Source organism: Amaranthus tricolor, chromosome 1, assembly GCF_026212465.1.
Source record: "Amaranthus tricolor cultivar Red isolate AtriRed21 chromosome 1, ASM2621246v1, whole genome shotgun sequence".
Taxonomy (NCBI): Eukaryota; Viridiplantae; Streptophyta; class Magnoliopsida; order Caryophyllales; family Amaranthaceae; genus Amaranthus; species Amaranthus tricolor.
This window is the reverse complement of record NC_080047.1, coordinates 42,888,838-42,913,005: the sequence shown is the minus strand read 5'-3', so window position 1 is coordinate 42,913,005 and position 24,168 is coordinate 42,888,838. Positions and strand designations below refer to the sequence as shown.

The following is a 24,168-nucleotide window of genomic DNA, read 5'->3' as shown; positions in this document are numbered from 1 at the left end:
ATTCATAGCAACAAAAAGATCCACAAAAAGAATTAGGAAAATTGCACATGGTAACATCGAATTTTTATAAAACGCCGATGGTAGCACTTTTGTAAGATTTTTCCACATGGTAGCATCCAGTTTATGTCTTATCTAATTGTCGTAGCATTTTCCGTTAAATTCTTGTCAATTTTCATTTAATTCACCATTTTGACGTTTCTATCTTTATTAAGTGCTGGCTGTTGTCTTTATAATTTGCCATAAACCATTTTTATGCTTTCAAATGATTAATTGACCATTTTGACATTTAGTTTACCGTTTAATTCATCAACACTCTCAAATGTTTAGGGCAAATTATAAAGACAACAACCAACACTTAATAATAGTATAAACGTCAAAATGGTGAATTAAACAGTAATTGACAAGAATTTAACGGAAAATGCTACGACAGTTAGATAAGACATAAACTGGATGTTACCATGTGAAAAAATCTTACAAAAGTGTTACCACCGGCGTTTTATAAAAATTCGATACTACCATGTATAATTTTCTAAAGAATTATAATTCAATTAGAACTTCTATAAATTATTGAATAACTAAAGAAAGATGAAAAAAAATGTAGGGTGCATATGGCCAATGACATTTATGTTATTGTTAAAACTTAGAGAGATAAGGAGGAAGTAGAATGAGTAAAAGTTAGAAGATAGAGATGTTTTTACTCATTGGTGTAGTTTTTACAATGGTGAACTTCCATATTTATAGGCAAGTTCATCCACAATTACATTGAATGTATTCACATTAGGATAAATTCATTAATTACCTTTTATACTATATTCATTAATTACCTTTCACACTATATCTCAACACTCCCCCTTGAATGCATTCTAATTATGTAAAAAGAGTAAAATATTATTACAATATTTCTATTTAATACTGCCTCGTTAAAAACCTTGTCAGCAAAAATCCAATGGGATAAAAACCTGGACGAAGGGAAAAAAGAGTGCAGTAAATATGATTCTCCCCCTGAGTTCAACATATATCTCGTAGATGACACATTCCAATTTTATATACAAGTTGCTCGATCTCTTTGATGGAAGGGACTTTGTGAATAGATCTGCAAGATTTTCACTTGATTGAATTTGTTTGACTTTTACTATTTTGTACTTCTGGAGGTCATGTGCAAAGAAGAGTTTTGGTGCTAAATGTTTGGTTTTATCCCCTTTTATGAAGCCTTCACTAACTTGTTCAATGCAACCGGTATTATCTTCAAAAATTACAGTTGGAGAATTTATTATCGAGTTTATCCCACATTCTTCTTGAATGTGACCAATTACTGACCTTAACCAAACGCATTCTCTACTTGTTTCATAAAGGACGATTAATTCTGTGTGGTTTGATGATGTAGGTGTTAGTGTTTGTTTCGTGGATCTCCAAGATATTGCGGTACCTTCATATGTGAATACATATCCATTTTGTGATTTAGCCTTATGGGGATCTGACAAGTATCCAGCATCTGCATATCCAACAAGTGTAGCATCTTGTTTTGATCTATAAAATAGTCCAAGATCTTTAGTTCCTCGAAGGTAGCGCAACAAATTTTTTATTCCGCTCCAATGTCTCTTTGTTGGTGAATTACTATATCTAGCTAATAAATTAACATCGAAAGCAATATCAGGTCTTGTATTATTAGCTAGATACATCAAAGCTCCAATTGCGCTTAAATATGGCATTTCAGGGCCAAGAATCTCCTCGTCTTCTTCCCAAGGTCGAAATGGATTATCTTTTGGTTTTAATGATGACACTATCATTGTAACACCCCGTAATTTATTGAGTTTAAAAAAATAAAATAAAATATAATAAAATAAAGAATAACAAAATAAAATAAATAAGTAATATTAAGTTATATTATTTTACATAGTTAATTGTAAGAAATAAAGTAAGGTTAATTTTAACGGTAACGAGTTTTATCGCGTACGATGTTATCGTGTGACGTTTCTTTACTGTTTTAACAATTATATAATAGTTACTTAATTAATTAATTAATTAAAAAAAATAATAATTAGGGGGAAATTGAAGGGGTGGCCGGTTGTGTGAGGGAATGGGAGGAGTCTTGTAACTCCTCTCATAAGTGTGTATTATGGCACATTAAGCTCATCCCTTAATTGCCTATTAATCCTTATGAAAACCATTTGAGTTCTTCACCCTTCTAAGCTTCCAAGTGAACAAAAAAAATCAGAAAAATTCTCTCCTTTGGGCTTGTGATTCGGCATTTCACAAAAAAAAAAAAAATTATTCTCTTGTTCTTCCATTCAATCTTTTGATCAATGGGGTAAGTTTAATTGAATTGCTAGTTATAGATTTTATATACAAGGTTTTCTAAGATGAATTAAATTTTATGTATGATGATATCCTATGACTTTGAAGAGGATTGAGTATATTTTTATGTAATTTTCTTTAACAATCCTTTAATAAACCTTAATTTTGTTAAAAGGATTAAGTTATGTTCTTGATTTATATTCTTTAACAAAGTTTAAATTTGTTATAAGAATTGATTTTTTGTTGATGTTCAAATAAATTTCTTTTATGGTTTAAATTTCTCTAACTAAATTTCAATTTGTTAGTAGAAATTAAGTTAGTATGGATTAAGTTATGTAGTCATCCAAGGGTTTAATAATCCTTTAGCAAAATTTGATTTGTTTGAAGGATTGTGTTATATTTATATATATGTGTCTTGATTTAAAAGGGTGATTTGGTTTTGTAATTCTCTACAAAATTTTGTTAAGAGAATTAAGTATTTAATCTAGTTATTTTAATTTATGAAATTTCAAGTCTCTTGAAGGATTTTGTGAATGTGACCCTTGCTAGAGTTATTTTGGTCATGAGATTTAAAAAGGGTTGATAATGTATATATAAAACAATAATCATAATGAAATAAAAAAAAATATATTTATATATGTATTCGGGCAGCAGCTGTTCTGTCTCGTTAAAGGTGCCGACTCGAAACGTTAGTCGTTTCCGTTGTTGGTTTATGTATCCGATGCGTTAAAAAACTCGTTAAACGCTTAAAATAATTAAAAATAGTAAATGGATGTTAGAAATTATGAAATTTGGTACCCAAGGTAATTGACGCGTTCCGAACGCAACGGCGAAGTCGGATTTTTCATTTGAATTTTCTAAACTGTCTGAAATGGCCAAAAAAGTTTCTGGTCAGAAATTAATTTTTGGAATCATTGGAAATTGGATGAAAACATTTAAAATTATCAAGTCTTAGTGATATCTTAGTGGTATGGAGTGGATTAGATGTGTAAACACGATCTAATATGTGATCGTTTTGTGTGTGTTGTTTAGGACCTCGATTTATAAGAGGGCGAAATTCCTATTGTGCTTGAGCAACGTGTGTGTTTGCAGCGTTTAAGGTACACGCTTAGACCATACTATTTATATGGTTGTGCAAGTAATGTTGTTTTATTTCTAATCGAGGCTTTGTAAATCACATAAGGATTAGACACCTCAAATAATATGAAATAATTAATTGGAAATTGAGAATTTATGTATTGTCACCCAAAGGGATTGACGTTTGGTTATGTTACCCAAAGAGGGTTAACAAATGGTTTGGAATATTATAAATTATTTTTCCCATGGCAGTTGTGGATCATTACGGTCACCATGGGGGTATGCATACTTTAGCCTTTGGCGACCCGAACAGGACGGGCAACGTTACAAGTTGGAATTATCTAAAAATAAATGGTTTATACTTGAACGACCCGAACGGGACGGGCAACGTTACAAGATTGGAAATATTGAATAAAGAATATGTATTAGAGCCTTTGCATGCTAGGGTAAACACAATGCTTGTATTCAACCTGTTTGATATATGTATGAAGTCTCTGACGTGTATTGGCTGTTCTTTGGAACCTGCTACGTGTTGTCATACGACGTGCAGTAGGTTGATTGCAGGTGGGGGCTGGAGTGAGGACTCAGCTTAGAACCCGTAACCATCAAATCTAAGACATACTTTGTAATAAGTTTATGAGTCGAAATAACTCAGTTTATGTAACGAAAGTTTATGACGTTTTTATTTTTATCTCGTACAACATTTTAGCTAGTCTAGAGGCCGGTAGGCTCTCGAGTTATATGTAAAGACTTTCGCTGACTTGTTTTATTTTGTTTGGCGTTGTTTCCTGCGTTGACCATATTCCTTTACCGTTGGAACGTTGACGATCCGAGTGAAAAATGAATTTTCTTGTGTCCGTTTGTGAACCGGAATCATGTTTTCATATGATTTTCCGGGTCACTTAAACCGGGCCGTTACAATCATTGGAGAGCTCAACGGATGAGCTTTGTCCATATGAAATCTTTTTAGGACTTTTTCTGTATAGTTAGATTGGTGTACAAAGATTCCACCCCTCAAGTGCTCCATTTGTAATCCAAGGCAAAACTTTGTTTTCCCAAGATCTTTCATCAAATATTTTGCAGCTTGTTCAAGCTCTTTGGGAGTTCCAATGATATTTTAAGTCATCAACATAAACTGCAATTATAGAAAATCCTGATTGATTCCGTTTAATAAATACACAAGGACTGATTTGATCATTTTTGAATCCTTCTTTTAGGAGATATTCACTAAGACGATTATACCACATTCTTCCAGATTGTTTTAGTCTATAAAGTGACCTTTTCAGCTTTATGGAAAACATTTCTCGTGATTGGTGGTTTTCTGGCAACTTAAGTCCTTCAGGGACTTTCATATAAATATCTGTATCAAGTGAACCATATAAATATGCGGTCACAACAACCATAAGTCGCATTTGTAAACTGTTTGAGACAGTTAGACTTATCAAGAATCTTAGTGTAGTCGCATCTACTACTGGAGAATACGTTTCTTCATAATCAATCCCTGGTCTTTGGGAAAAACCTTGTGCTACAAGTCGTGCCTTATATCTAACCACCTCATCTTTTTCATTTCTTTTTCTTACAAACACCCATTTATAGCCGACCGGTTTTATACCATTTGGTGTTTGGGTAATTTGTCCAAAAACTTCTCGTTTTTCAAGTGACTTTAATTCCGCTTGAATAGCATCTTTCCATTTTGGCCAATCATTCCTACGCCGACATTCTTGTATCGTTCTTGGTTCTATATCATTTTCATTAAGTGTTATTTCAGTGGCGATAGAATGAGCAAGTGCATCATTAACAATAACATTCTTTCGATTTATTTGTCTTTTAGTTGAAATGTAATTAATCGAAATTTCATTGTTATCTTTGATATCATTATTTTCTTCTTCTCTGAGATTTTCATCCTCATCTCCAAAACTTGTTTCTTTACAATTCATTGAAGAAGTAATATTGATAACATTTGCCATTTCATTCAACCTTTTGGATTTTATTTGTTTCAAATCCTTTGAACCAAGTGGTCTTCCACGCTTCCGGCGTGCAATAGATTCATTTTCAGTGGCTTTGTTATCATTGGGAATTTCAATTCATGCAAGAACATTTGCGGCAGGAATATATGATTTTGTCACTTGCTTTGTTTCTACAAATGCATCAGGTAATCTGTTTGCAATATATTGATTATGGACAATTTTTCTAACTTCTTGTTCAGAAGCATTCGTTTTTGGATCATATATTTTCAAATGCATTGCATTCCATGTGAGATCTATTTCCTTCTTATTTGGGTCCACTTTCTCTCCCCCTAAGGATGGGAATATTGTTTCATTAAAATGACAATCTGCAAATCTAGCATTAAATAAATCACTAGTCATTGTAACTAAATATTTGATAATTGATGGGCATTCAAATCCAACATAAATTCCCATCCTTCTTTGTGGACCCATTTTTGTACGTTGGGGTGACACAATAGAGACATATACTGCACATCTAAATATTTTCAAGTGTGATATATTTGGTTCTCGACCATGCACTAATTGCTGTGGTGAATATTTATGATAAGCACTTGGTCTCAATCTTATCAATGATGATGCATGTATTATTGCAAGTCCCCACGCAGATGATGGCAATTTCGACCTCATTAATAATGGTCTTGCTATTAATTGGAGTCTTTTAATCAATGATTCAGCCAGACCATTTTGAGTATGAACATGAGCTACTGGATGTTCTACGTCAATTCCAATTGACGTGCAACAATCATTAAAAGTTTAAGATGTAAATTCTCCGGCATTGTCAAGCCTTATTCGCTTAATTGTATAATCTGGAAATTGATTTCTCAATCGAATGATTTGAGCAAGTAATTTCGCAAATGCCACATTTCTAGTTTGTAGGAGACTTACATGTGACCATCGTGTTGAGGCATCAATCAATACCATAAAATATCTAAATGGCCCAGAAGCAGGATTAATTGGCCCACATATATCTACATGAATTCTTTCTAGAAATCTAGGAGTTTCAGTAGCAATTTTATTTGAAGATGGTCTGATTATCAATTTTCCTTGTGAGCATGCAGAACATGATAATTCATTTGGTTGGGGAATTCTCATTTTCTTCATTGGATGCCCAATTGAATTTTCAATAATTTTTCGCATCATTCCCACACCAGAATGACCCAATCGGTCATGCCATAAATTTATCATTTCTTTATTATCTAACTTCTGGTTAGACACCATGTTTATCTCAACCGGTTTTATATTAATGCGATATAATCCCGATGAGTATGCTGGTAATTTTTCATGAATGCTTTTCTTGCCGCATTTTTCAAATGTGATGCATAAATATTCAGTATGATTTTCGGTCATTGTTTCTAAATTATAACCGTTTTGACGTACATCTTTGAAACTTATGAGATTTCATCGAGATTTATTCGAATATAAAACATCATTAATTACTAGCTTTGTCCCATTAAGAAGTATTATTTGAGCTTTTCCATATCCCTCTATTAGTGTAGTGGTTCCAGAGATTGTGGTGACATCTGCTTTCACCATCTTCAACTCAGAAAAGTATTCTTTGTGCTTTAGGATAGTGTGAGTTGTTCCACTATCTAGGAGGCATTGATATTTGACTCCATTTTCAAAGTGATCCATATCTTCATATTAAATAAATAGATAGTTAAAATAAAATTTCATTAACATAAGGTGATATCAATACATAAAAAAGAGATTGCATATAAAACGGAAATACAACTAAATAAGCACTACAACATTGTTAAGAAAAATTCAAATATCTTCGTCATATTCTTTATCATATTTATTGCCATCTAAAATAGAAGTCTGAAAGGTCAAGATTAGGCATTGACGTGCTTGCTTTATTATAAGGATCGACATTAGGCATTGAGGTGCTTGCTTCATTAAAGTTTGCTTCCACACCTTTACCTTTTTTCTTTTGGGAAGCTAGATACAGCTCCACCAAATGTTTGGCAGTACGACATGTACGTGCCCAATGCCCTGTCATGCCACATTTGTAACAAATACTTTCTTTTCCTTCTTGATGGCTATTTTTATTGTGATATCCAACTTGTTTTCCCCTTCGAGAATTATTATTGTAATGATCATTTTGATAATTTTGGGGAAAATGGCCTCTACCGAATCCTTAAAACTTTCTACCATGTCCATAAAAATTTCCACGACCTCGTCCTCGTCTTCTTCCTCGGAAATTTTTACGTCCTCTATCACGGTTATTATAATTTCCATGGCCTTTATTTTCAACAGCATGTGCTTCAGGCACATGTGTTTTAGTAGGGTGTGTCTCACGGATAGTTTGAGATCCAATAGGTCTCATATTATGATTTTTCCAGACAAGATCATTATGTTGTTCAGCCAGTGAGAGTACTACACTCAGATCTGAATATCTTTTGAAATTTCTTTCTCTATATTGTTGTTGCAGAATAGTGTTTGATGGATAAAAAGTAGATAATGTGAGTTCAATCATTTCTGCATCAGTCACCGGGTGCTCACAATATTTCAACATTGATGCAATTCGGTATAATGTTGAATTATACTCACTGAGAGTCTTAAAATCAGAAAATCTTAAATTCTTCCACTCATGGCTAGCTTGTGGAAGAAGCACCCTTTTGTGGTGATCAAACCTTTCAACAAGAGAGTCCCACAATGTTTTGGGATCTTTTATGAATAAATATTCAGATTTAAGGCTATCATGAATATGATGCCTCAAGAGGACTAAGGCTTTGGCCTTTTCTTGATTTGTAGCTACTTTTATTTTGGTAGCTTGAGTTCCATCTATTGGATCCTTTTCTTTTACTTCCAATACAGTATGTTCAAGTCCTTGAGCTTCTAAGTTCATGATGGCATCTTCTTTCCATTCTAAGAATTTTTGTCCAGTTAAGTCTAATATGTTGAATAGCCTTTTGGTAATTTCTGTCATACTTGCTACATAATATATAATTGTTTTGTAAGTATATGACAATGTAATGATTCTTATATTTTCATAATAATAAACCATTAGAAAAATTATGATGTTTTAATTTCATAATCTTCTCCCCCTTGGTTTATTGTTATGAATTTGCTGTAGATAATAAATTTAGGAATAAATCAAGAACAAGAGGAATGATAATAATAATAATAACAAGGAGAAGAACGAAGAAAATCAAAGACAATAAATGCTAAAGAGGGTAAAAAGAAATAGCATTTACATAATATATTAGTATAATTTATCATACAAAATGCACTAACAAACAAAAGAAAATATGACAAAGAAAATCATGTGCATTTTGTTTCTTCTTCTTCAAAATAAATTACTTCTTCATAATTATTATAATTCCTAATGCTACAAGAAGGACCACCAAACCCATAATTAAGGAGATATATAATTTGAGTTTGGCAAAATTTTCTTCAAATCTAAAAGTATGGAAAGAGGAAGAAGATGAATTATTTTTGTAATGGTGGTACATTGTTGGTGGAAGGAAGAAGGAGGAGGAGAAGGAGAGTTTTTGATGTAAAGAGTAAAGTTGAAAGGATAAGGAGTATGTGGTAAAAAATTGGGGTAATCCTATGTTATAGAGGGTTATCCCAAATTGTACAATATACCGTATTGTTATGTATACTTAAAAGAAATACTTAAAGTAAAAGGTAAAAAATGTACATGGATATAAATGCAAATACTGCAAATAAAAAAAATTGCACATATAAATATACGAGAATAAAAAAAAATAATACTAACCGTCCATTTAGGCGGTAAAAGAAAAACAATTAACCAGCCATATAGGCGGTTTAAAGAATAACAAAAGAAATAAATAATACTAACCGGCCATTTAGGCGGTAAAAAAGTTAACCAACCATATAGGCGGTATAAAATAAAACAATAACAAAAGCAATAAAGTGTCCTTGTCATCCGTAAAGGTGACGTATTGTCCAATAAATTATTTTATGGGTCATTTAAATTTATCTTGCAACGTTTAGTACTTGTTTCTCCCTCATCATCTTTTGTTCTTTTATTACTTGGTGAGGGTTTATTTTCAGTTGTTGTTGTTGGGGCATTATTAGTTGGTTGTGTTGATGAATTATTTGTTGGTCGTACCGGTGGAATATTAATCGGTGGAACTGGTGGATTATTAGTTGGTCGTACATGTGAATTACGAGTTGGTGGTACTGGTGGACCATTAGTATTATTGGGATTATTATGTCGGAGCTGATTTAAATATGTAACATTCGGAAAAATTAATATTTTAAGACGAGTAAGTTTAAGAGAATTATCAGTGCGAGAATGATCCTAAATACACATGACATAAAATATTCTTAATTTAACTCCTTTTCTTTTCCTTTTTATAAAAAAAAATAAAAAAGAAATAATAAGAAACCAGTGACACGCGTTTCACTATTCATCATCATCTTCAACACAAAAGAAAAACCAAACCCTGCTTTGCCTTCTCAAAACCTTCGAAATCCATGCCTCTCATCCCGTCATTCCTTGCCTTCGCATACAGGATGATGGTATAAATGCTGAATTAGGTGTTGCTGCCTCAGAAGATGCAATACTTGATTCACTTGCTGAGAGGGCTGAGAGAGAAATTTTATGTGGTGGTTCAGATGAAAAGAACTTGCTTGGTCATTGTGCACCTTTTCTGTCAAAGCTGTGCAAAAACTTTTGTTTGATGCAGAAGGCAAGTTTCTTAATTGTGTGATCTGTTTGTGTTAGTAGGATTCTCTGTGAGTTAAAGCAGTGTATACATCTCAACCAGCTAAAAAAAATCTGATCAGTGCTTTAGGAGATGCTTTTAACATTCTTCATCCTGATATATTGATTTGCTATTCCTTCTAGAATCCGGAACTGCAAGCAGCTGCTATGCTTGCTCTATGTCGTTTCATGGTAGTGGATGCTACTTTTTGGTGAGGAATTTTCCTCTGTCTGGCATGGTTTATAATCAAATTGATTATTTTTACTGAACTTCAATTTCTATGACATCCAGTGAAGCAAATCTCCGGTTACTGTTCACAGTTGTAGAAAATGCATCATCACAAACTGTTCGATCAAATTGCACCATAGCTCTGGGGGATCTGGCTGTTCGTTTTCCTAATTTAGTTGAACCATGGACTGAACACATGTATGCCAGGTTGCGTGATTCTTCAGTTTCCGTTCGGATTAATGCTATTTTGGTGCTTTCACATCTTATCTTGAATGAAATGATGAAGGTATGTATGAACAACTATCTGACTTACTTTTGTATATCTATGGAGTTTGACAATCTTCATTGCATAATTAGGTCAAGGGTTATATATATGAAATGGCTCTTAGATTGGAGGATGAAGATGAAAGAATTTCAAACCTGGCAAAGCTCTTTACTGAGTTAGCAAAGAAAGGTGAGACTATGAGAGCATGTATTTTCATGTGCACTGGGAAGGAACTGGATTGGACATGACATTGATATCGTCAAAACAGCTTCGTATGCTGTGATTATGCCTGAAAGAACTTTTTGCTGTTCCTCAGGATCAAATCCAATATATAATTTACTTCCTGATATTGTTGGCAAGCTTTCTCAACAGAATTTGGATAGGGAATCATTTTGCAATATTATGCAGTTTTTGATTGGGTCCATTAAAAAGGTAAAAGATAGAACTTGCTATACTTAATATATTATTTGTTGTCATTTATTAAAGTTATTCCTGATTTCTATAGGACAAACAAATGGAAGGCTTGGTTGAGAAGCTTTGCAACCGGTTTAATGGTGTTACAGGTAGCGCCCAGACACTTTATTACAATTCTGGTTTGTGATGTTATTCAAGTTGTCTTCTTGTAGCAAATCTGAAGGTTGTAGTGTTTTATGATCACTTAGTTAAATTTCAATTTAGGCCATCTTTATGTGAGATTATATCCAAGTATCACTTATTTCAATAGTGCTAAAAATCTTATTCTTTGGTTTCGGATTATAATAGATCTTTATGTGAATGACACATGCATCATGTGCATTTATGGGTATTATTTTCTACCAATAATCAATCGGAAAGAACCTCTTTATTATCACTAACAAGGGTAAGATTGTAATGGCTTTAGGATAATAGTATGTTATTATTGTATATCCAGTTCTGCTATGACCGGTCGTTAGATGAAGCTCAAATGGTATATCCCGTGTTTCTTACTCAACGATGAGAACCTCCCTGGTCATTAATCTATTGGGATGCGCATACAATTGAGTTCTTGGATGCTTTTATTTTACAAATATATGGACTATGATTTTCAAGAGTGAATTTGTGTTTTTCAATGCATGTATGACATGTAAGCTATGAAAAGCACAATGTGCATTTGAAAAGAATCGATGTGCCTTAGCAGAACAGTGTTCGACTGCACAGAAATAAATGAGTTCTTTACCTTTTCCCTTTTATTTTCTCAAATGTTCTTCCCCTTGCAGATAGCAGTCAGTGGGAATGCCTTGCGTATTGCCTTTCTCAGTTGTCGTTCACCGATAAAGGGATGAAAAAGCTTATAGACTCATTCGAGACATATGAACACGCTTTATGTGAGGATTCTGTGACGGACAATTCCAGAAACATCATCATCAAGGTGACTCCAGTGCTGAATATCTATTTGCTGTGTCATTTTTTTTCTTAAAATGTTTATTTAACCACTTACTGTACTAAATCAGGCCAAGAAGTTTGCAAAACCTGAACTTAAATCAGCTATTGAGGAGTTTGAAGAAAAGCTCAATAAGTTTCATTCGGAGAAGAAGGAGCAGGAAGTCACAGCACGAAATGCACAAGACCACAAAAACAGAATTGACGGCTTAGGAGATTTTACTGTTGCTGATAAGATCAAACATGAAAATGGAGATGCTACCATCTCTGAAGGTAGATGTTTCAGCCTCCATGACTGGTTTGGTTTGTGTTCATTGAATTCTGCAGCATTTCTGCTATCGTGTTTGACATTTTGAACACTTCTTTTGACAATATATATTGTTATGAGCATTAACATCCATCCAATATACTTCTACATTGCTACTGCAAATCACAGGAGATATTTTGATTCAATGTTGTTCATTTTTTTGCGTGTGATATTGAACAATAGCTTCATGTCATTTTATTTAGATTTAATATGGGATACCAAGCTGTATTCACCATAGTTTAATCTGCTGTGCAAACATGTCTTTTGAAAATCGTAGGTCTCAATGATATTGGACACGGATTTTATTGGGTTGTAAATGTTCATTTTCTAGCCTGGATGATATGTTACCACTTATTGCATCGTAACTAATTCATTAACCTGTTTCGAACAATGTGTTTGGATAAAGTAAATGGCAGAATAGGAAGGAGAGAGTCACACAGTCAGATTCTCTGATATACATGATGCCTTAGTAGATAGTTGATACGAAACAAAGGAAAGGAAAATGTTATTCTCTTAATCTACATATATTTTTCACTCTGCCATTGGAAGAAAAAAGCAAACATTTCCTTCTGTCCCTTATGATTGATATCTTACATTTCTTACTTTTCTATTTGATGTGTTTACACATTAAACATGTGTGCAGGTCAAATTTGTATAAATCCTCCACAAGTGGATTTGCTATTTTGTTCATCTGTCACCGTTAAGTTAATTTTAGTTGTTAATAATAAGATAGAAAAAGGGTTCCCGATCTTGATGGGAATTGCTGATAGTTAATTTTTTACTCTCATTTCGATTTTGTGCTCAAATTCCATCGTATGAGTTATAACAAACAGGCTTCTAGCGAAAGGAAGTTGATAGTTCCCCTTGCCAATGATTTTTATAAGAACTGCAAAAAGGTTGGCCTTAACACTTTTAGAAACATCAAGCCTCGCCTTTGTGTTGCCTGATGAGTTTTAAGAGAACTTTAGATAAGCTCCAACAAGTTCAAACATGTTCCAATCAGTGCCATTAAGATAGAAGTTTTAAGGTGAGAATGGAACCTCAGTCCTGTAAAAGAAAGGTTGGCTGTAAATGCATAGTTCTCCACCATCTTAAAGAGAGGTTAACGGAAAAGGGCCTTGATGCATGAACGTTTTAGCATTTTGCATGCTATATACATAGTCACCCTCTTGTTGCTCTCTAACATGTCAATCGTGTGATGGTACAGATGGTGAAGTCATTGATGCTTCTGATGGACCATGTTTGAATGACATCACAAATTCAACTGTTGATCATGCAGAAGATTGTTCTACAATTACCAGTGATTCGACACAGACGGAAGCCAATGATGATGAAGTCCTGTCTCCAATAGTTAATCAAAAAGGTGATTCTACTCTATGATTGTATATTAATTCCTGACTCACAGTCTTTTCCTTGACAGAGTTTCATGTAAGTATAACACCTTTGTTGCGTCCAGATGTACCGAGTTCTAGAAGCAGGAAATCAAGGGCGCGAAATCAGAAGGTTGTAAACACTACATCAGTTAGGACTAGGAGTACAAGATCAAAACAAAGGTCACCTTCTATCTTTGATTTTTATTTAGTTTTCGGTTTTCGTTCCTTTTTACTTCTGTATACTGGATATGCAAAATTGAAATTCCTTTTATAAAAATTGTTGTTGACTTTTGTCATGAAAATACATCATTTCAAGCACATTGAACTCAAAATAGTTTCTGCTATTATGTAAATTTTCTGTTATATTCTTTCTTTGATCATAAATCTAGAAAAACGATTGCTCTATGCAAAAAGTTTAAAACTTGTGTAACTCAAGTGACATGTTTTGTTGCCGCAATTGAGCATGGCGAAGATCTACAGTCCTCCTTGCTGGTTTTTTACATGATTTGTTTTCGAATTCAGTGAAAGGAAGAGACCATGCTGCAAATTGTCACTCAGCTTTTGGCTTGCATTCTACTGTGAATAGTTAATTTAGTATATTTAGATTACAAGGCAGGCTGAGTGAAGGAAAGCTAGGTGAGAATAGTTGATTTAGTTAGTAACGTTCATGTTTGGAGATCTCCTCCACTCACCAGTCACCATCGCCAGTCGCCAATTTCTTGCGATGTGAAAGTGTCAAACAATTTTCGTTACATTTGTTATGTAAATTAAAATTCAATATAATTGTAACCCAATACTTATTACTATGAAACTGCATGAACTTTGAATATGGATTTTTTTGGTTGATGTGATTACGTATTTAACATTTTACCTTACATGACTATTATGTGAAGTCCTCACCTGTGCCAATCCAAAGTCGGTTTACATTGATCCTATCTCTTAAGGCTTAACTTTTACTTTGTGTTTGGAAGAAAATTTGAAACAAATAAGCAAAAAAATATAAAAAATTTACATTATAATAAATTGTTGAAACTATTTTCCAAGATAAGCAGTTTTTTCCTAAAGTTGTGGTTTGGAGCTGTTTGCTGTTACTAACAGCAAACAAAGACTGGAGGTCAAAAAAAGTCAACTAGTCTGTTTGCTGCTAGTAACAGCGAACAAAGACTTTGACTATTTTTGATTTCCAATCTTTGTTCGCTATTAGTAACAGCGTACAGATGCATGTTTAAACAACGTATTCTCCTTCCTTCCTCATTTCCCCCCAATTCAATTAAATCCTAAAACACAGTTACTTTAGGAGAAAGTTTTGAGTTGGTACTTTGGGATGATGGTAATGAGAGTAATGAGCTTGTTGATGATCCTTCTGAGGATCATGTGGATGTGGATGAGGATGACCTAGGTAATGACATGACCCTAGGCAACATTCTTACAATTGTTGCTCCTATACCTTATGCCCTATGTCCACCTCTGGATGAATATGTAGAGGACAACTCTTGAAAGACTTGGGTTTGTGATACCACCTACACCGAAGATGGGGAGTTTCAAAAGGGTATGATATTTGATAGTAAGGAAGCTTTGTTGGAAGCTGTTAGAGTCTAGCATATTTGTAGGAATGTAGAGTATAGAACAGAGACTTCTAACCAAACTTCTTTATCATTGAAGTGTAAGAGGGGATGTTCTTGGAAACTAAGGGCTAGACTAAATCCTTATTCAACTTCATGGTTTATTTGAAAGTACAATGGAAAACATGGGAATTGTGTGTTGGATAGTAACACTGTGACAGCTGGACATATTCACTTGACGTCCTCTGTATTTAACAATGTAATTAGGAATTGTGTTTCCAAAGACCCTTCGATTAAGGTGTCTGTCGTTCGACAAATGATGAAAGATCGATTTGGGATAGAGCTCACTTACAAGCTAGCATGGTGTGCTAAACAACAAGCCCTATTGTCCATTTATGGTACATGGGAGAATTCATATTCTCTTCCACGCTTTTTGAAAGCGTTGCAACAATCAAACCCGGGCACAGTAGTTGAGTGGTTCTTTAAGGAAGACAATGACGCGGGTGTGTATATACGTCCTAATATTAGAACCTTTCAATGTGTCTTTTGGGCCTTTAGACCTAGCATAGAGGGCGTTAAGTTTTGTAAGCATCTTATTGCTATTGATGGTACGCACTTGTATGGTAAGTAACGTCATACCTTATTGACTGCGATTGCGCAGCATGTCGATAAGGATATCTTTCCACTTGCATTTGCCTTCGTTGAGAAGGAATGCATAGCTGCGTGGTCTTGGTTTATGGCGTGTATTCGTATTGTCTCTGATAGACAATAATGGGATTGTGTAATGTCTCTGATAGACATGCGGGGATTTTAGCGACCATGGAGGAGACATCATGCCAACTACCATACGCCCATCATAGGTTATGCTTACGCCATTTGCTTAGTAACTTTAACCGTGCTATGGGTAATGTTCAACTTAAGAAGTTATTTGGTAAGACTGCTGAGTAAAGACAACACGCTAAGGTGGTTGAGGGCTTGAGGGCAATTGGGGCTGTGAAACGAGAGACTCTTTTTTGGATTGATGAAGTGGTGATATGTCTAAGTGGTCATTGTGTCATGATGGTGGTCATCGTGTCATGATGGGGGGTCATAGGTATGGTGTGACCAACACCAACTTAGCTGAGGTCTTCAACTTTGTGATGAAGGGTGTAACGTTCTTGCCATTAAATACATTAGTTGAATTCACCTTCTATCGCGTCAATGACTACTTTGTCAAAAGACACGAACGTTCTAGTGCATGACTAGAGGAAACGTGTACACCACTCATAGAACGAGGATTATCACTAGAAACACCGAGAAGGCGAACTTTCATGAAATTGTTGCTTTCAATTACACAAGAGGAATATTTGAGGTAAAGACTGGGCGGGGAAACTCAGGATCGTCAAATGAGGGCAAGACTCAAACTGTTGACTTACACAAAGGAAATACACATGTAACAAATTGGAAATATAACAATTACCTTGTTCACATGTCCTTGCCGTATGCATCAAAAGACACCTCACAGAGTTACGCAAACACATATGAACTATGCTTCATGCCAATGATCGATATGAGGTCATGGCAACTGCTTCACTCTATACTGGGACTAGGACTAAGACTCAACTGGATCCGGCGTCGGTTTCTATCGGTATCAGTTGGATCTTTTACGCGCTGAACAGGTAGCTGCTTCACTCTATGTGCTTATTATTATCACTAATTAAAGTCATTTACTGATGTCTCATTAACTTTTAGTTTCTTTGGAACTCGTATCCCACTGAGGCATATGCTGCCTTGCCTCAGCACTCGGGGATACGGACAGGGGTGTGGCGGGCTTCTGTGCCACTGATATGCGTCAACATTGTCGAAGTACATCTACTCGAGCGCATAATGCACCAATTCGGGATGGTACAAGGCATCCCACCACCTTGAGACACTGAGGTAGAGTTGCAACTCACGTCGCGTAATGGTTGGGCCCCAAGGACTGGAGTGAGATCAAGGGACGCCACATCGCCTGTTGGGATCACAGACTGGAGCTGCTAGCTCAAGGTGCACTGATCGATGCTGCTGGCACATCTACCAGTGCTAATTACATGCCGTGGTTCTTCTCCATCACTCGGCGATGAAGACACCATGAGGTTTCGTTGCTGCGTCCCAGTATGCTCTTGCCGCTCCTGTGATGACCCAATTCGCAAGTATCCTTTCTTTTTTAATTGGTTACAACTACAACTTTCATAATATAATATTAAATTAACTGATATTTGATTGCAGGCATAAGGTGTGGCAGCGGTGATCCAATTGAGCCATGAGCTGCCCGTACGAGAGATTGCGCAGGGCATGCTCCTTGGCACACAGTTCTAGTACTTCATACCGGAAGTGGCTGAAGAAGTTTCACCTGCTGCCGGCGAGGTCCAAGTCTCGTCTCCTCTTCAGGACGTTCATTTGAAGGAGGTGGACTTGTCCTACCCCGAACATGGTTCGAGGACCTAGCTCGCAGGCTGGGCCATTGCAATACCAATCACCTCCATTCCCCAAGCGGCACACGAACACCTCCTACTATCGTAGGTGGCGTAAGAGGCCATCACAGTTGGAGAGGGTGCAGAAGGAGGATGAGGAATAGTATATATTTTGTAATACATTGAACATTTGTGTATATTAAACATTGTTGGATTTTGACATTTTGACATTTGTACATAGTTTGTAATGTATGTATATATGTTCATCGTTTTTATCATATTTAGAATATGAATCGAAGTCGATAAGCCTCATTAGTACATAGTTTCATTCATGCTCGGAGTTGTTATGACTTGTGTTGATGACTTCATTGCAAATAGACGATGCCGATAATTCAACATAGTTTCATTAATAATGATTATAAATACATCGTTCATTCATGAAATAAAACCATTACAACTTAAGAACGCTTATTAAACTTTTTCAATATCCTCTTGGTTTCTTCACTCTACTCACCTTATCAATTGCTTCCCTTCTCAAGTTATGTATCTCGGTTCTAAGCTCCTCATTCTCTTTGTCGAGCTTAATATGATGTCTTTTTGCCATTTGGTGCCCTCTGGATCAACCCACCTAATGTAGGTGCATCCCAAACCTTCATCTTCGAATAGTGGACAGGCAACATTGAATTCCAGAATCAAAATCGCTCCAATCGCGTCTGTATTCAGTTTCATGACCACAATGACAGAATTTACAAGAACTTACCTCGGCTTAATTTCAAAAGCAATAGGATGGATAGAATAAAACAAGGGTGATGTATTTATAGATCTTCACTCAACGGCTATATTTCAAAGCTACAACGGCTAGTTTGAGCAAAAACAACAAAGAAAAGTCAAAAAAAAAAAGTCAAGCCTTAGTTCGCTGTTAGAAACAGCGAACAAACTAGGCCTGGTCAAAAAGGTCATATCTTTGTTTGCTGTTACTAACAGCGAATAAAACTTTGACCCTGTTTAATCAGGTTTTAGCTTTGTTCGCTGTTAGTAATAGCGAACAAACTCTTGGCCTTTTTGAGCCCTATTCCTTTGTTCGCTGTTAGCCTGTTACTAAGTACGAACATTTCAAACCTCAGGTCTGGGAAAAAACTACTTATCTTGGGAAATAGTTTCAAAACTTTACTATAATTCAAATTTTTTATATTTCTTTGCTTATTTGTTTTAAATTTTCGTGTTTGGAATGAAAGGAAATGGAGGAAAAGAAAGGAGTAGGAATTGAAGTGATAGGAGATCTCTTGTTTGGATAACAAGATGAGAGGAAAGAGATTTGGAAGGATTAGATGAATGATTTTTGTTAAGATATCAATCGTTCCAAAGTTGAAAAGATTTGAAGAGAAAAGTTTCATCTACTTTTCTTTCCCTTTCTTTACCTTATTAACAAACAAGAGTTATTTTTCTTTTATTTTTTTTCCCTTCCTTTCCCTCGTGTTCCTTTCCCTTCCTTTTATTTTTTTCTCTCTAAAGTTGTTACCTAAATACAGTGTTAATATTCTAAGTTCTATACGGATTTTGTGCAAAAACACAATGGTGCATTATACAGATTGTTCTTCACGTACGTTACTTATATTACTTTTGTGGTATTTTCTGTGTTGTACGAGGAAATTTCCATACTTACGCAGGTTCATTGATTTATTTTTATAGAAGTATACCTCTTCTATTCCATTTAATTTGTGCATAATTTATGTTTTAGTTTTCACCTTGCATTTTTGTTTTGTAATGGTTCTCATTAATTTCTTTTAATTTCATTTATAAATTCATTCATTCTTTTAATTCCATCTACTTATTATTTTATAGCACCTGGTTTATGGAAGTATGTTTTTTTGGTTTGTTATTATGATAGAAAAATTTGTGAAGATAACTGTAACACCCGAATTTCCTCCCGTCCTTTACGGTTTTGGGTTCGTTAAGGGGTCGGAAATTCAGGGGTAAGAGAGAGTAGAAGATGAACAATTTTCTAGAATATGAATCCCTCTGATTTCATTTAATTGTTTTATTTTATTTTTGTCATTATTTATCAATCAATCTTAATTTGTATAGACTTTAAATTTTTAAGTTTGAATAGTTAAGTGAAATCATGTTCAATTTTTCTTGATATAAAAGTTTTTAATATTTTTCTAGAATATGAATCTCTCCAATTTAAATTTCTTTTAAAAGAGTTAAATTACAGAAATTAAAACTTAAATAAGTACATTGACATAAATACAAAATAGACAACTAAATTGAAATGATTGAAGTACACATATATAACAATTTAAATTTTTATAAAATGTCAATAATTTTTACTATCAAAGAAATTAAAATCTTTGCTTAGCTGGGTGTTACAAATAAATAATTTGACATGTGGGGATTAAATGGGGTGGTTAAATTCTTGAAACTATTAAAGTATGTATTTACTATCCATACAAGAGTTATCCCAATTTATTCCATAAATTCTGATATGAAATAGTCTTATGCTAAGATCATCTCATACTAATTAACTTAATATACACTTACAATCCGTTTGGTTAGTAATATTAAATGGTGGTGTTGAAAATGATTTATAATGTAAAATTTCATTAAAAGTTCCAATTCATTCCCATGGTAATGAAACTTTGATCACAAAAAATTTTTTTTGTTTACAAATTTTGATTACCACCTATTACCAATTCTCCCAATAATAATGCATTGTAATGAATTTTATGAAGAAAATCAAATGATTGAAGGGAGTAGCTTTTTCATTAATTTTTGGTATTTTTAGTTATTTTCTTCTAATAAACAAAAAATACTCAATGATCAACTTTTTACCAAATATATCGATTACAGATAACTTAAACAACTAGTCTTGGCCGAGACCGTCTCAATATGAGACGTGTCATCTACCTTCCAGCCCAATCTCCATTAACTTTTAAAAAAAAAGAAAACGAGGAAATATAAATAATGCTATTTTTGAAAACGATATTCACGGAGGTTTAACATCGACATTTAGGAAAGAAAATCAAAAAGATTTGTACATTCAATTTTTCATAAATCTCTGTAAATCTTCAAGAAACTATCAAGAAAATCGATATTTCATTAATGCGACATGAAAACGACTTTATAGCCATTACAAAGAGATTTAGATGAGGATTTAATGTCAATTCATATATCACAATGTTAATTCTAACATATTCAATTTAAACTTAATGTCTTGCAATAACGCCCAAGCATGACCCAAAACATATACCCACAATCAAAAAACCAAATCAATCAAAAATTTAAGCCGGTTGTTAAAGCTAAAAATATCTTATATAAAACCAACTGGGAATGATGCCTGTTTTTGTAGGCTTTTAAAGCTAACTATTTATGGAGATATTAGGTAAATTTAGGTATTGGTGGTTAGTTGTTTATTAGAGAAAAAATAGATAAATAAGTTAAAAGCCAACGAAAAAAGTTAACTGGAGTAACTTTTTTATTTTGGCTTAAAAGCCAGCTTTTCAGCAAGCTTAAAAGCTATTTACCAAACACTTTTTTTACTATTTAACCAACCAACAAACCAAATAATAAACAAAAAACTAAGCAAAAAGCCATAAACCAAACACTCATTCGTTATCTACTCAAAAACTATAACAATATAGTTATATGAACACAAATGCTAACCAAAAAAAGATGTGGCATTAGACGATAACTAGATAACTTATTACTCATTAATAGTTGAAACGATACATAACAATAAGTAGGAGGATACATAGATGACATCTCCCCTTTAATTTAAAATAAACACATACATTGTCCATTTTATTTAATACTCTCACACAACAATATAATCAGCATCACTTTGATTAACTGTTGGTGTCCATTATATTATAGAATATTATTAGTTAATTAATTGAATTAATTAATTAACAAGTCTCAAAATCATAAGGGAAACCTTTAGGGACACAAACTCCATAACAATTACAGTTTTGGCAACAAGGACTAAATGGAGTACATATATCTCCAACGGCACCGCATGTGAGAGGATGCTTTGTGTCAATACCAAACTGTTGAGCAAGCAGAATGTTCGAGAAGGGAACAAGTTTGCGAGTTGCTGAGGTTGTTTCAGGTTTGGTTACAAGCAGGATGAACACAAATATTAGCACTAAACTTACACTGTTTTCCTTCATTTTGATCGCCATTTTCTTGTTTTTGTAGGAAGATTGTGTTTGTGTTGAGTTATTTGCAATAATATTGGAGATGTTTGGCTCTTTATATAGCCATGATGGAGGTACGGAGGAGTTTGTTGCAATTAATGAGTACTTATTTGTTCCATAGAAATCAATACAATAAATCGTTGGTTTTTATTTTAAGTATCACTATAAAGTGATTTAGTTTTACGTTATTTGATTTTTAGTGGCATATGTAATTAATACTATAATTTATAATGACATTTATCAGAAATATCACCAAAACCTATATCGGAAAAAGTTTTAGTATGATTTTTTTTTTATGCTGATAAAGGATCTAATAAATGTCACTAAATTCACTATATATGCTATAAGAAATTTGAAGTAGTGACATTTAAATTAAAGAAAAAATTACCTATAATAATCCAATATTTTCATGATTTTCATACAAAAATTCCGCCTATTGATTAAACATAAATAATCAAAACTTTATGGGGTATTTGCCTACAGTAAACTCGGGTAATCGGATGACCTGCTATAGGAAATTTTATTTTTCTAAAAGAAAGATAAATTAAAATAAATGCCAAAAAATGTTTTTAAAATGTTAAAATTCTTTTAGAATTTTTTATGTAAATTTTAAAAATTTTCTCTAACTTTGTATTAATTTGCAGCTTACATTTTTGGTAAATTACCTACTATTGCAATAAAATTTTTTAAAAATTGTTACATTTTAATTGTTAGGAATTAGCTTTTTTAGGCGCAAATATTAAAAAATGTTATTTTAATATTGCAACACTGTTCATTTTAATATATTTCATTTGTTAGAGTATATAACATATTCTGGGGCTTCATTTAAGTGGATTATTTAACACTTATGTGCATCCACAATTCTAGCCCAATGGGCTCTTATGTGAGAGTACATGTTAGAGTATATATTATATCCTGGGCCTCAACCATTAACTTAAGCTTTTGGTTGAGTTGATTCCTTGACATCATTAATTTTGTTATAATTTTATTTCGGATACTGGTCAAATTACTTTTTTGAGTTCGCATTCATACATCCTATATTAGTTTCTTTAATTTTAAATCTTATCCATAAAATTCATTTATTTTATACTATTTTTTTAATACGTGTGTAATGTCATATTGTTGGAATCTCTTGGAAATGTAAGGTAGAATATTTGTTGTCATTGTAAATCTCGTTTGATTTATTTTGTATGTAATTAGTTCTATGCATTAAACATAAACCCAAATTACATTAGTTTACTATATAACTTACAATCCCTAATCTCTGGCTAGTTATATTCTATTTCTACCCAATCTCTCACAAATCTCTCTTCTGCCCTATTGTCCACAAAATACCATTGTAATGAATGAGAATCACTTTAATTGATTTTTGATGTTGACTGTTCTTTAGTTGGGGATTTAATCCTTCAAATTGACCCATAATAAAAATCAGTGGATGAGATGAACTAAACTAACAGGCCGTTTAGTTAATGATGCTAAATAGTGATTATCATAATGATTTGTAGTGTAAAACTTTATTAAAACTTCTATGTCATTCCCATGATGATCAAACTTTGATCATTGAATTATTTTTTTTACAAATTTTTATTTCTACCTAATACTGCATCTTTTAATGAGTCATTTCCCTAAATAATGTTTAAAAAAAAAAATTTCCCACTTTACCTAATTTGGGAAAGAATTTCCCAGAATACCGTCCACGTGGAAAAGTCTTTTTTTTTTTTTCAGACCAAACCGCCACTTGAAATGGCAGTTTACATAAAGCACGAAAACTCCACATGAAGTGGCGGTTTGGTCAAGGCAAATAACATATTCTGGGGTTTCATTTAAGTGGATTATTTAACACTTATGTGCATCCACAATTCTAGCCCAATGGGCTCTCATGTGAGAGTACATGTTAGAGTATATATTATATCCTGGGCCTCAACCATTAACTTAAGCTTTTGGTTGAGTTGATTCCTTGACATCATTAATTTTGTTATAATTTTATTTCGGATACTGGTCAAATTACTTTTTTGAGTTCGCATTCATACATCCTATATTAGTTTCTTTAATTTTAAATCTTATCCATAAAATTCATTTATTTTATACTATTTTTTTAATACGTGTGTAATGTCATATTGTTGGAATCTCTTGGAAATGTAAGGTAGAATATTTGTTGTCATTGTAAATCTAGTTTGATTTATTTTGTATGTAATTAGTTCTATGCATTAAACATAAACCCAAATTACATTAGTTTACTATATAACTTACAATCCCTAATCTCTGGCTAGTTATATTCTATTTCTACCCAATTTCTCACAAATCTCTCTTCTGCCCTATTGTCCACAAAATACCATTGTAGTGAATGAGA

At 33.5% G+C, this 24,168-nt stretch overlaps 2 protein-coding genes across 4 annotated transcripts; both read left to right on the top strand.

Annotated features, from left to right (window-relative positions):
• Positions 1–9,736: 9,736 nt before the first annotated feature.
• On the top strand, positions 9,737–18,419 carry LOC130813561 (condensin-1 complex subunit CAP-D2-like). Of its 3 annotated transcripts, XM_057679404.1 has the most exons (13): positions 9,737–10,042; positions 10,201–10,268; positions 10,349–10,571; positions 10,643–10,739; positions 10,867–10,982; positions 11,056–11,113; positions 11,786–11,937; positions 12,020–12,221; positions 13,463–13,618; positions 13,712–13,808; positions 14,151–16,848; positions 16,922–17,361; positions 17,438–18,418. In XM_057679404.1, the coding sequence occupies exons 1-11, from the start codon at positions 10,034–10,036 to the stop codon at positions 14,212–14,214; spliced, it is 1,242 nt and encodes a 413-aa protein (XP_057535387.1). In that variant the 5' UTR covers positions 9,737–10,033; the 3' UTR covers positions 14,215–16,848; positions 16,922–17,361; positions 17,438–18,418. The 3 variants fall into 3 exon arrangements, with proteins under 3 accessions (XP_057535387.1, XP_057535384.1, XP_057535381.1); XM_057679401.1 differs by having other exon boundaries at positions 13,712–16,848; positions 16,922–17,323; positions 17,438–18,419; XM_057679398.1 differs by having other exon boundaries at positions 13,712–16,848.
• On the top strand, positions 15,160–15,962 carry LOC130811024 (uncharacterized). Its single transcript, XM_057677164.1, has 3 exons — positions 15,160–15,177; positions 15,363–15,731; positions 15,852–15,962. The coding sequence occupies exons 1-3, from the start codon at positions 15,160–15,162 to the stop codon at positions 15,960–15,962; spliced, it is 498 nt and encodes a 165-aa protein (XP_057533147.1).
• Positions 18,420–24,168: the final 5,749 nt, after the last annotated feature.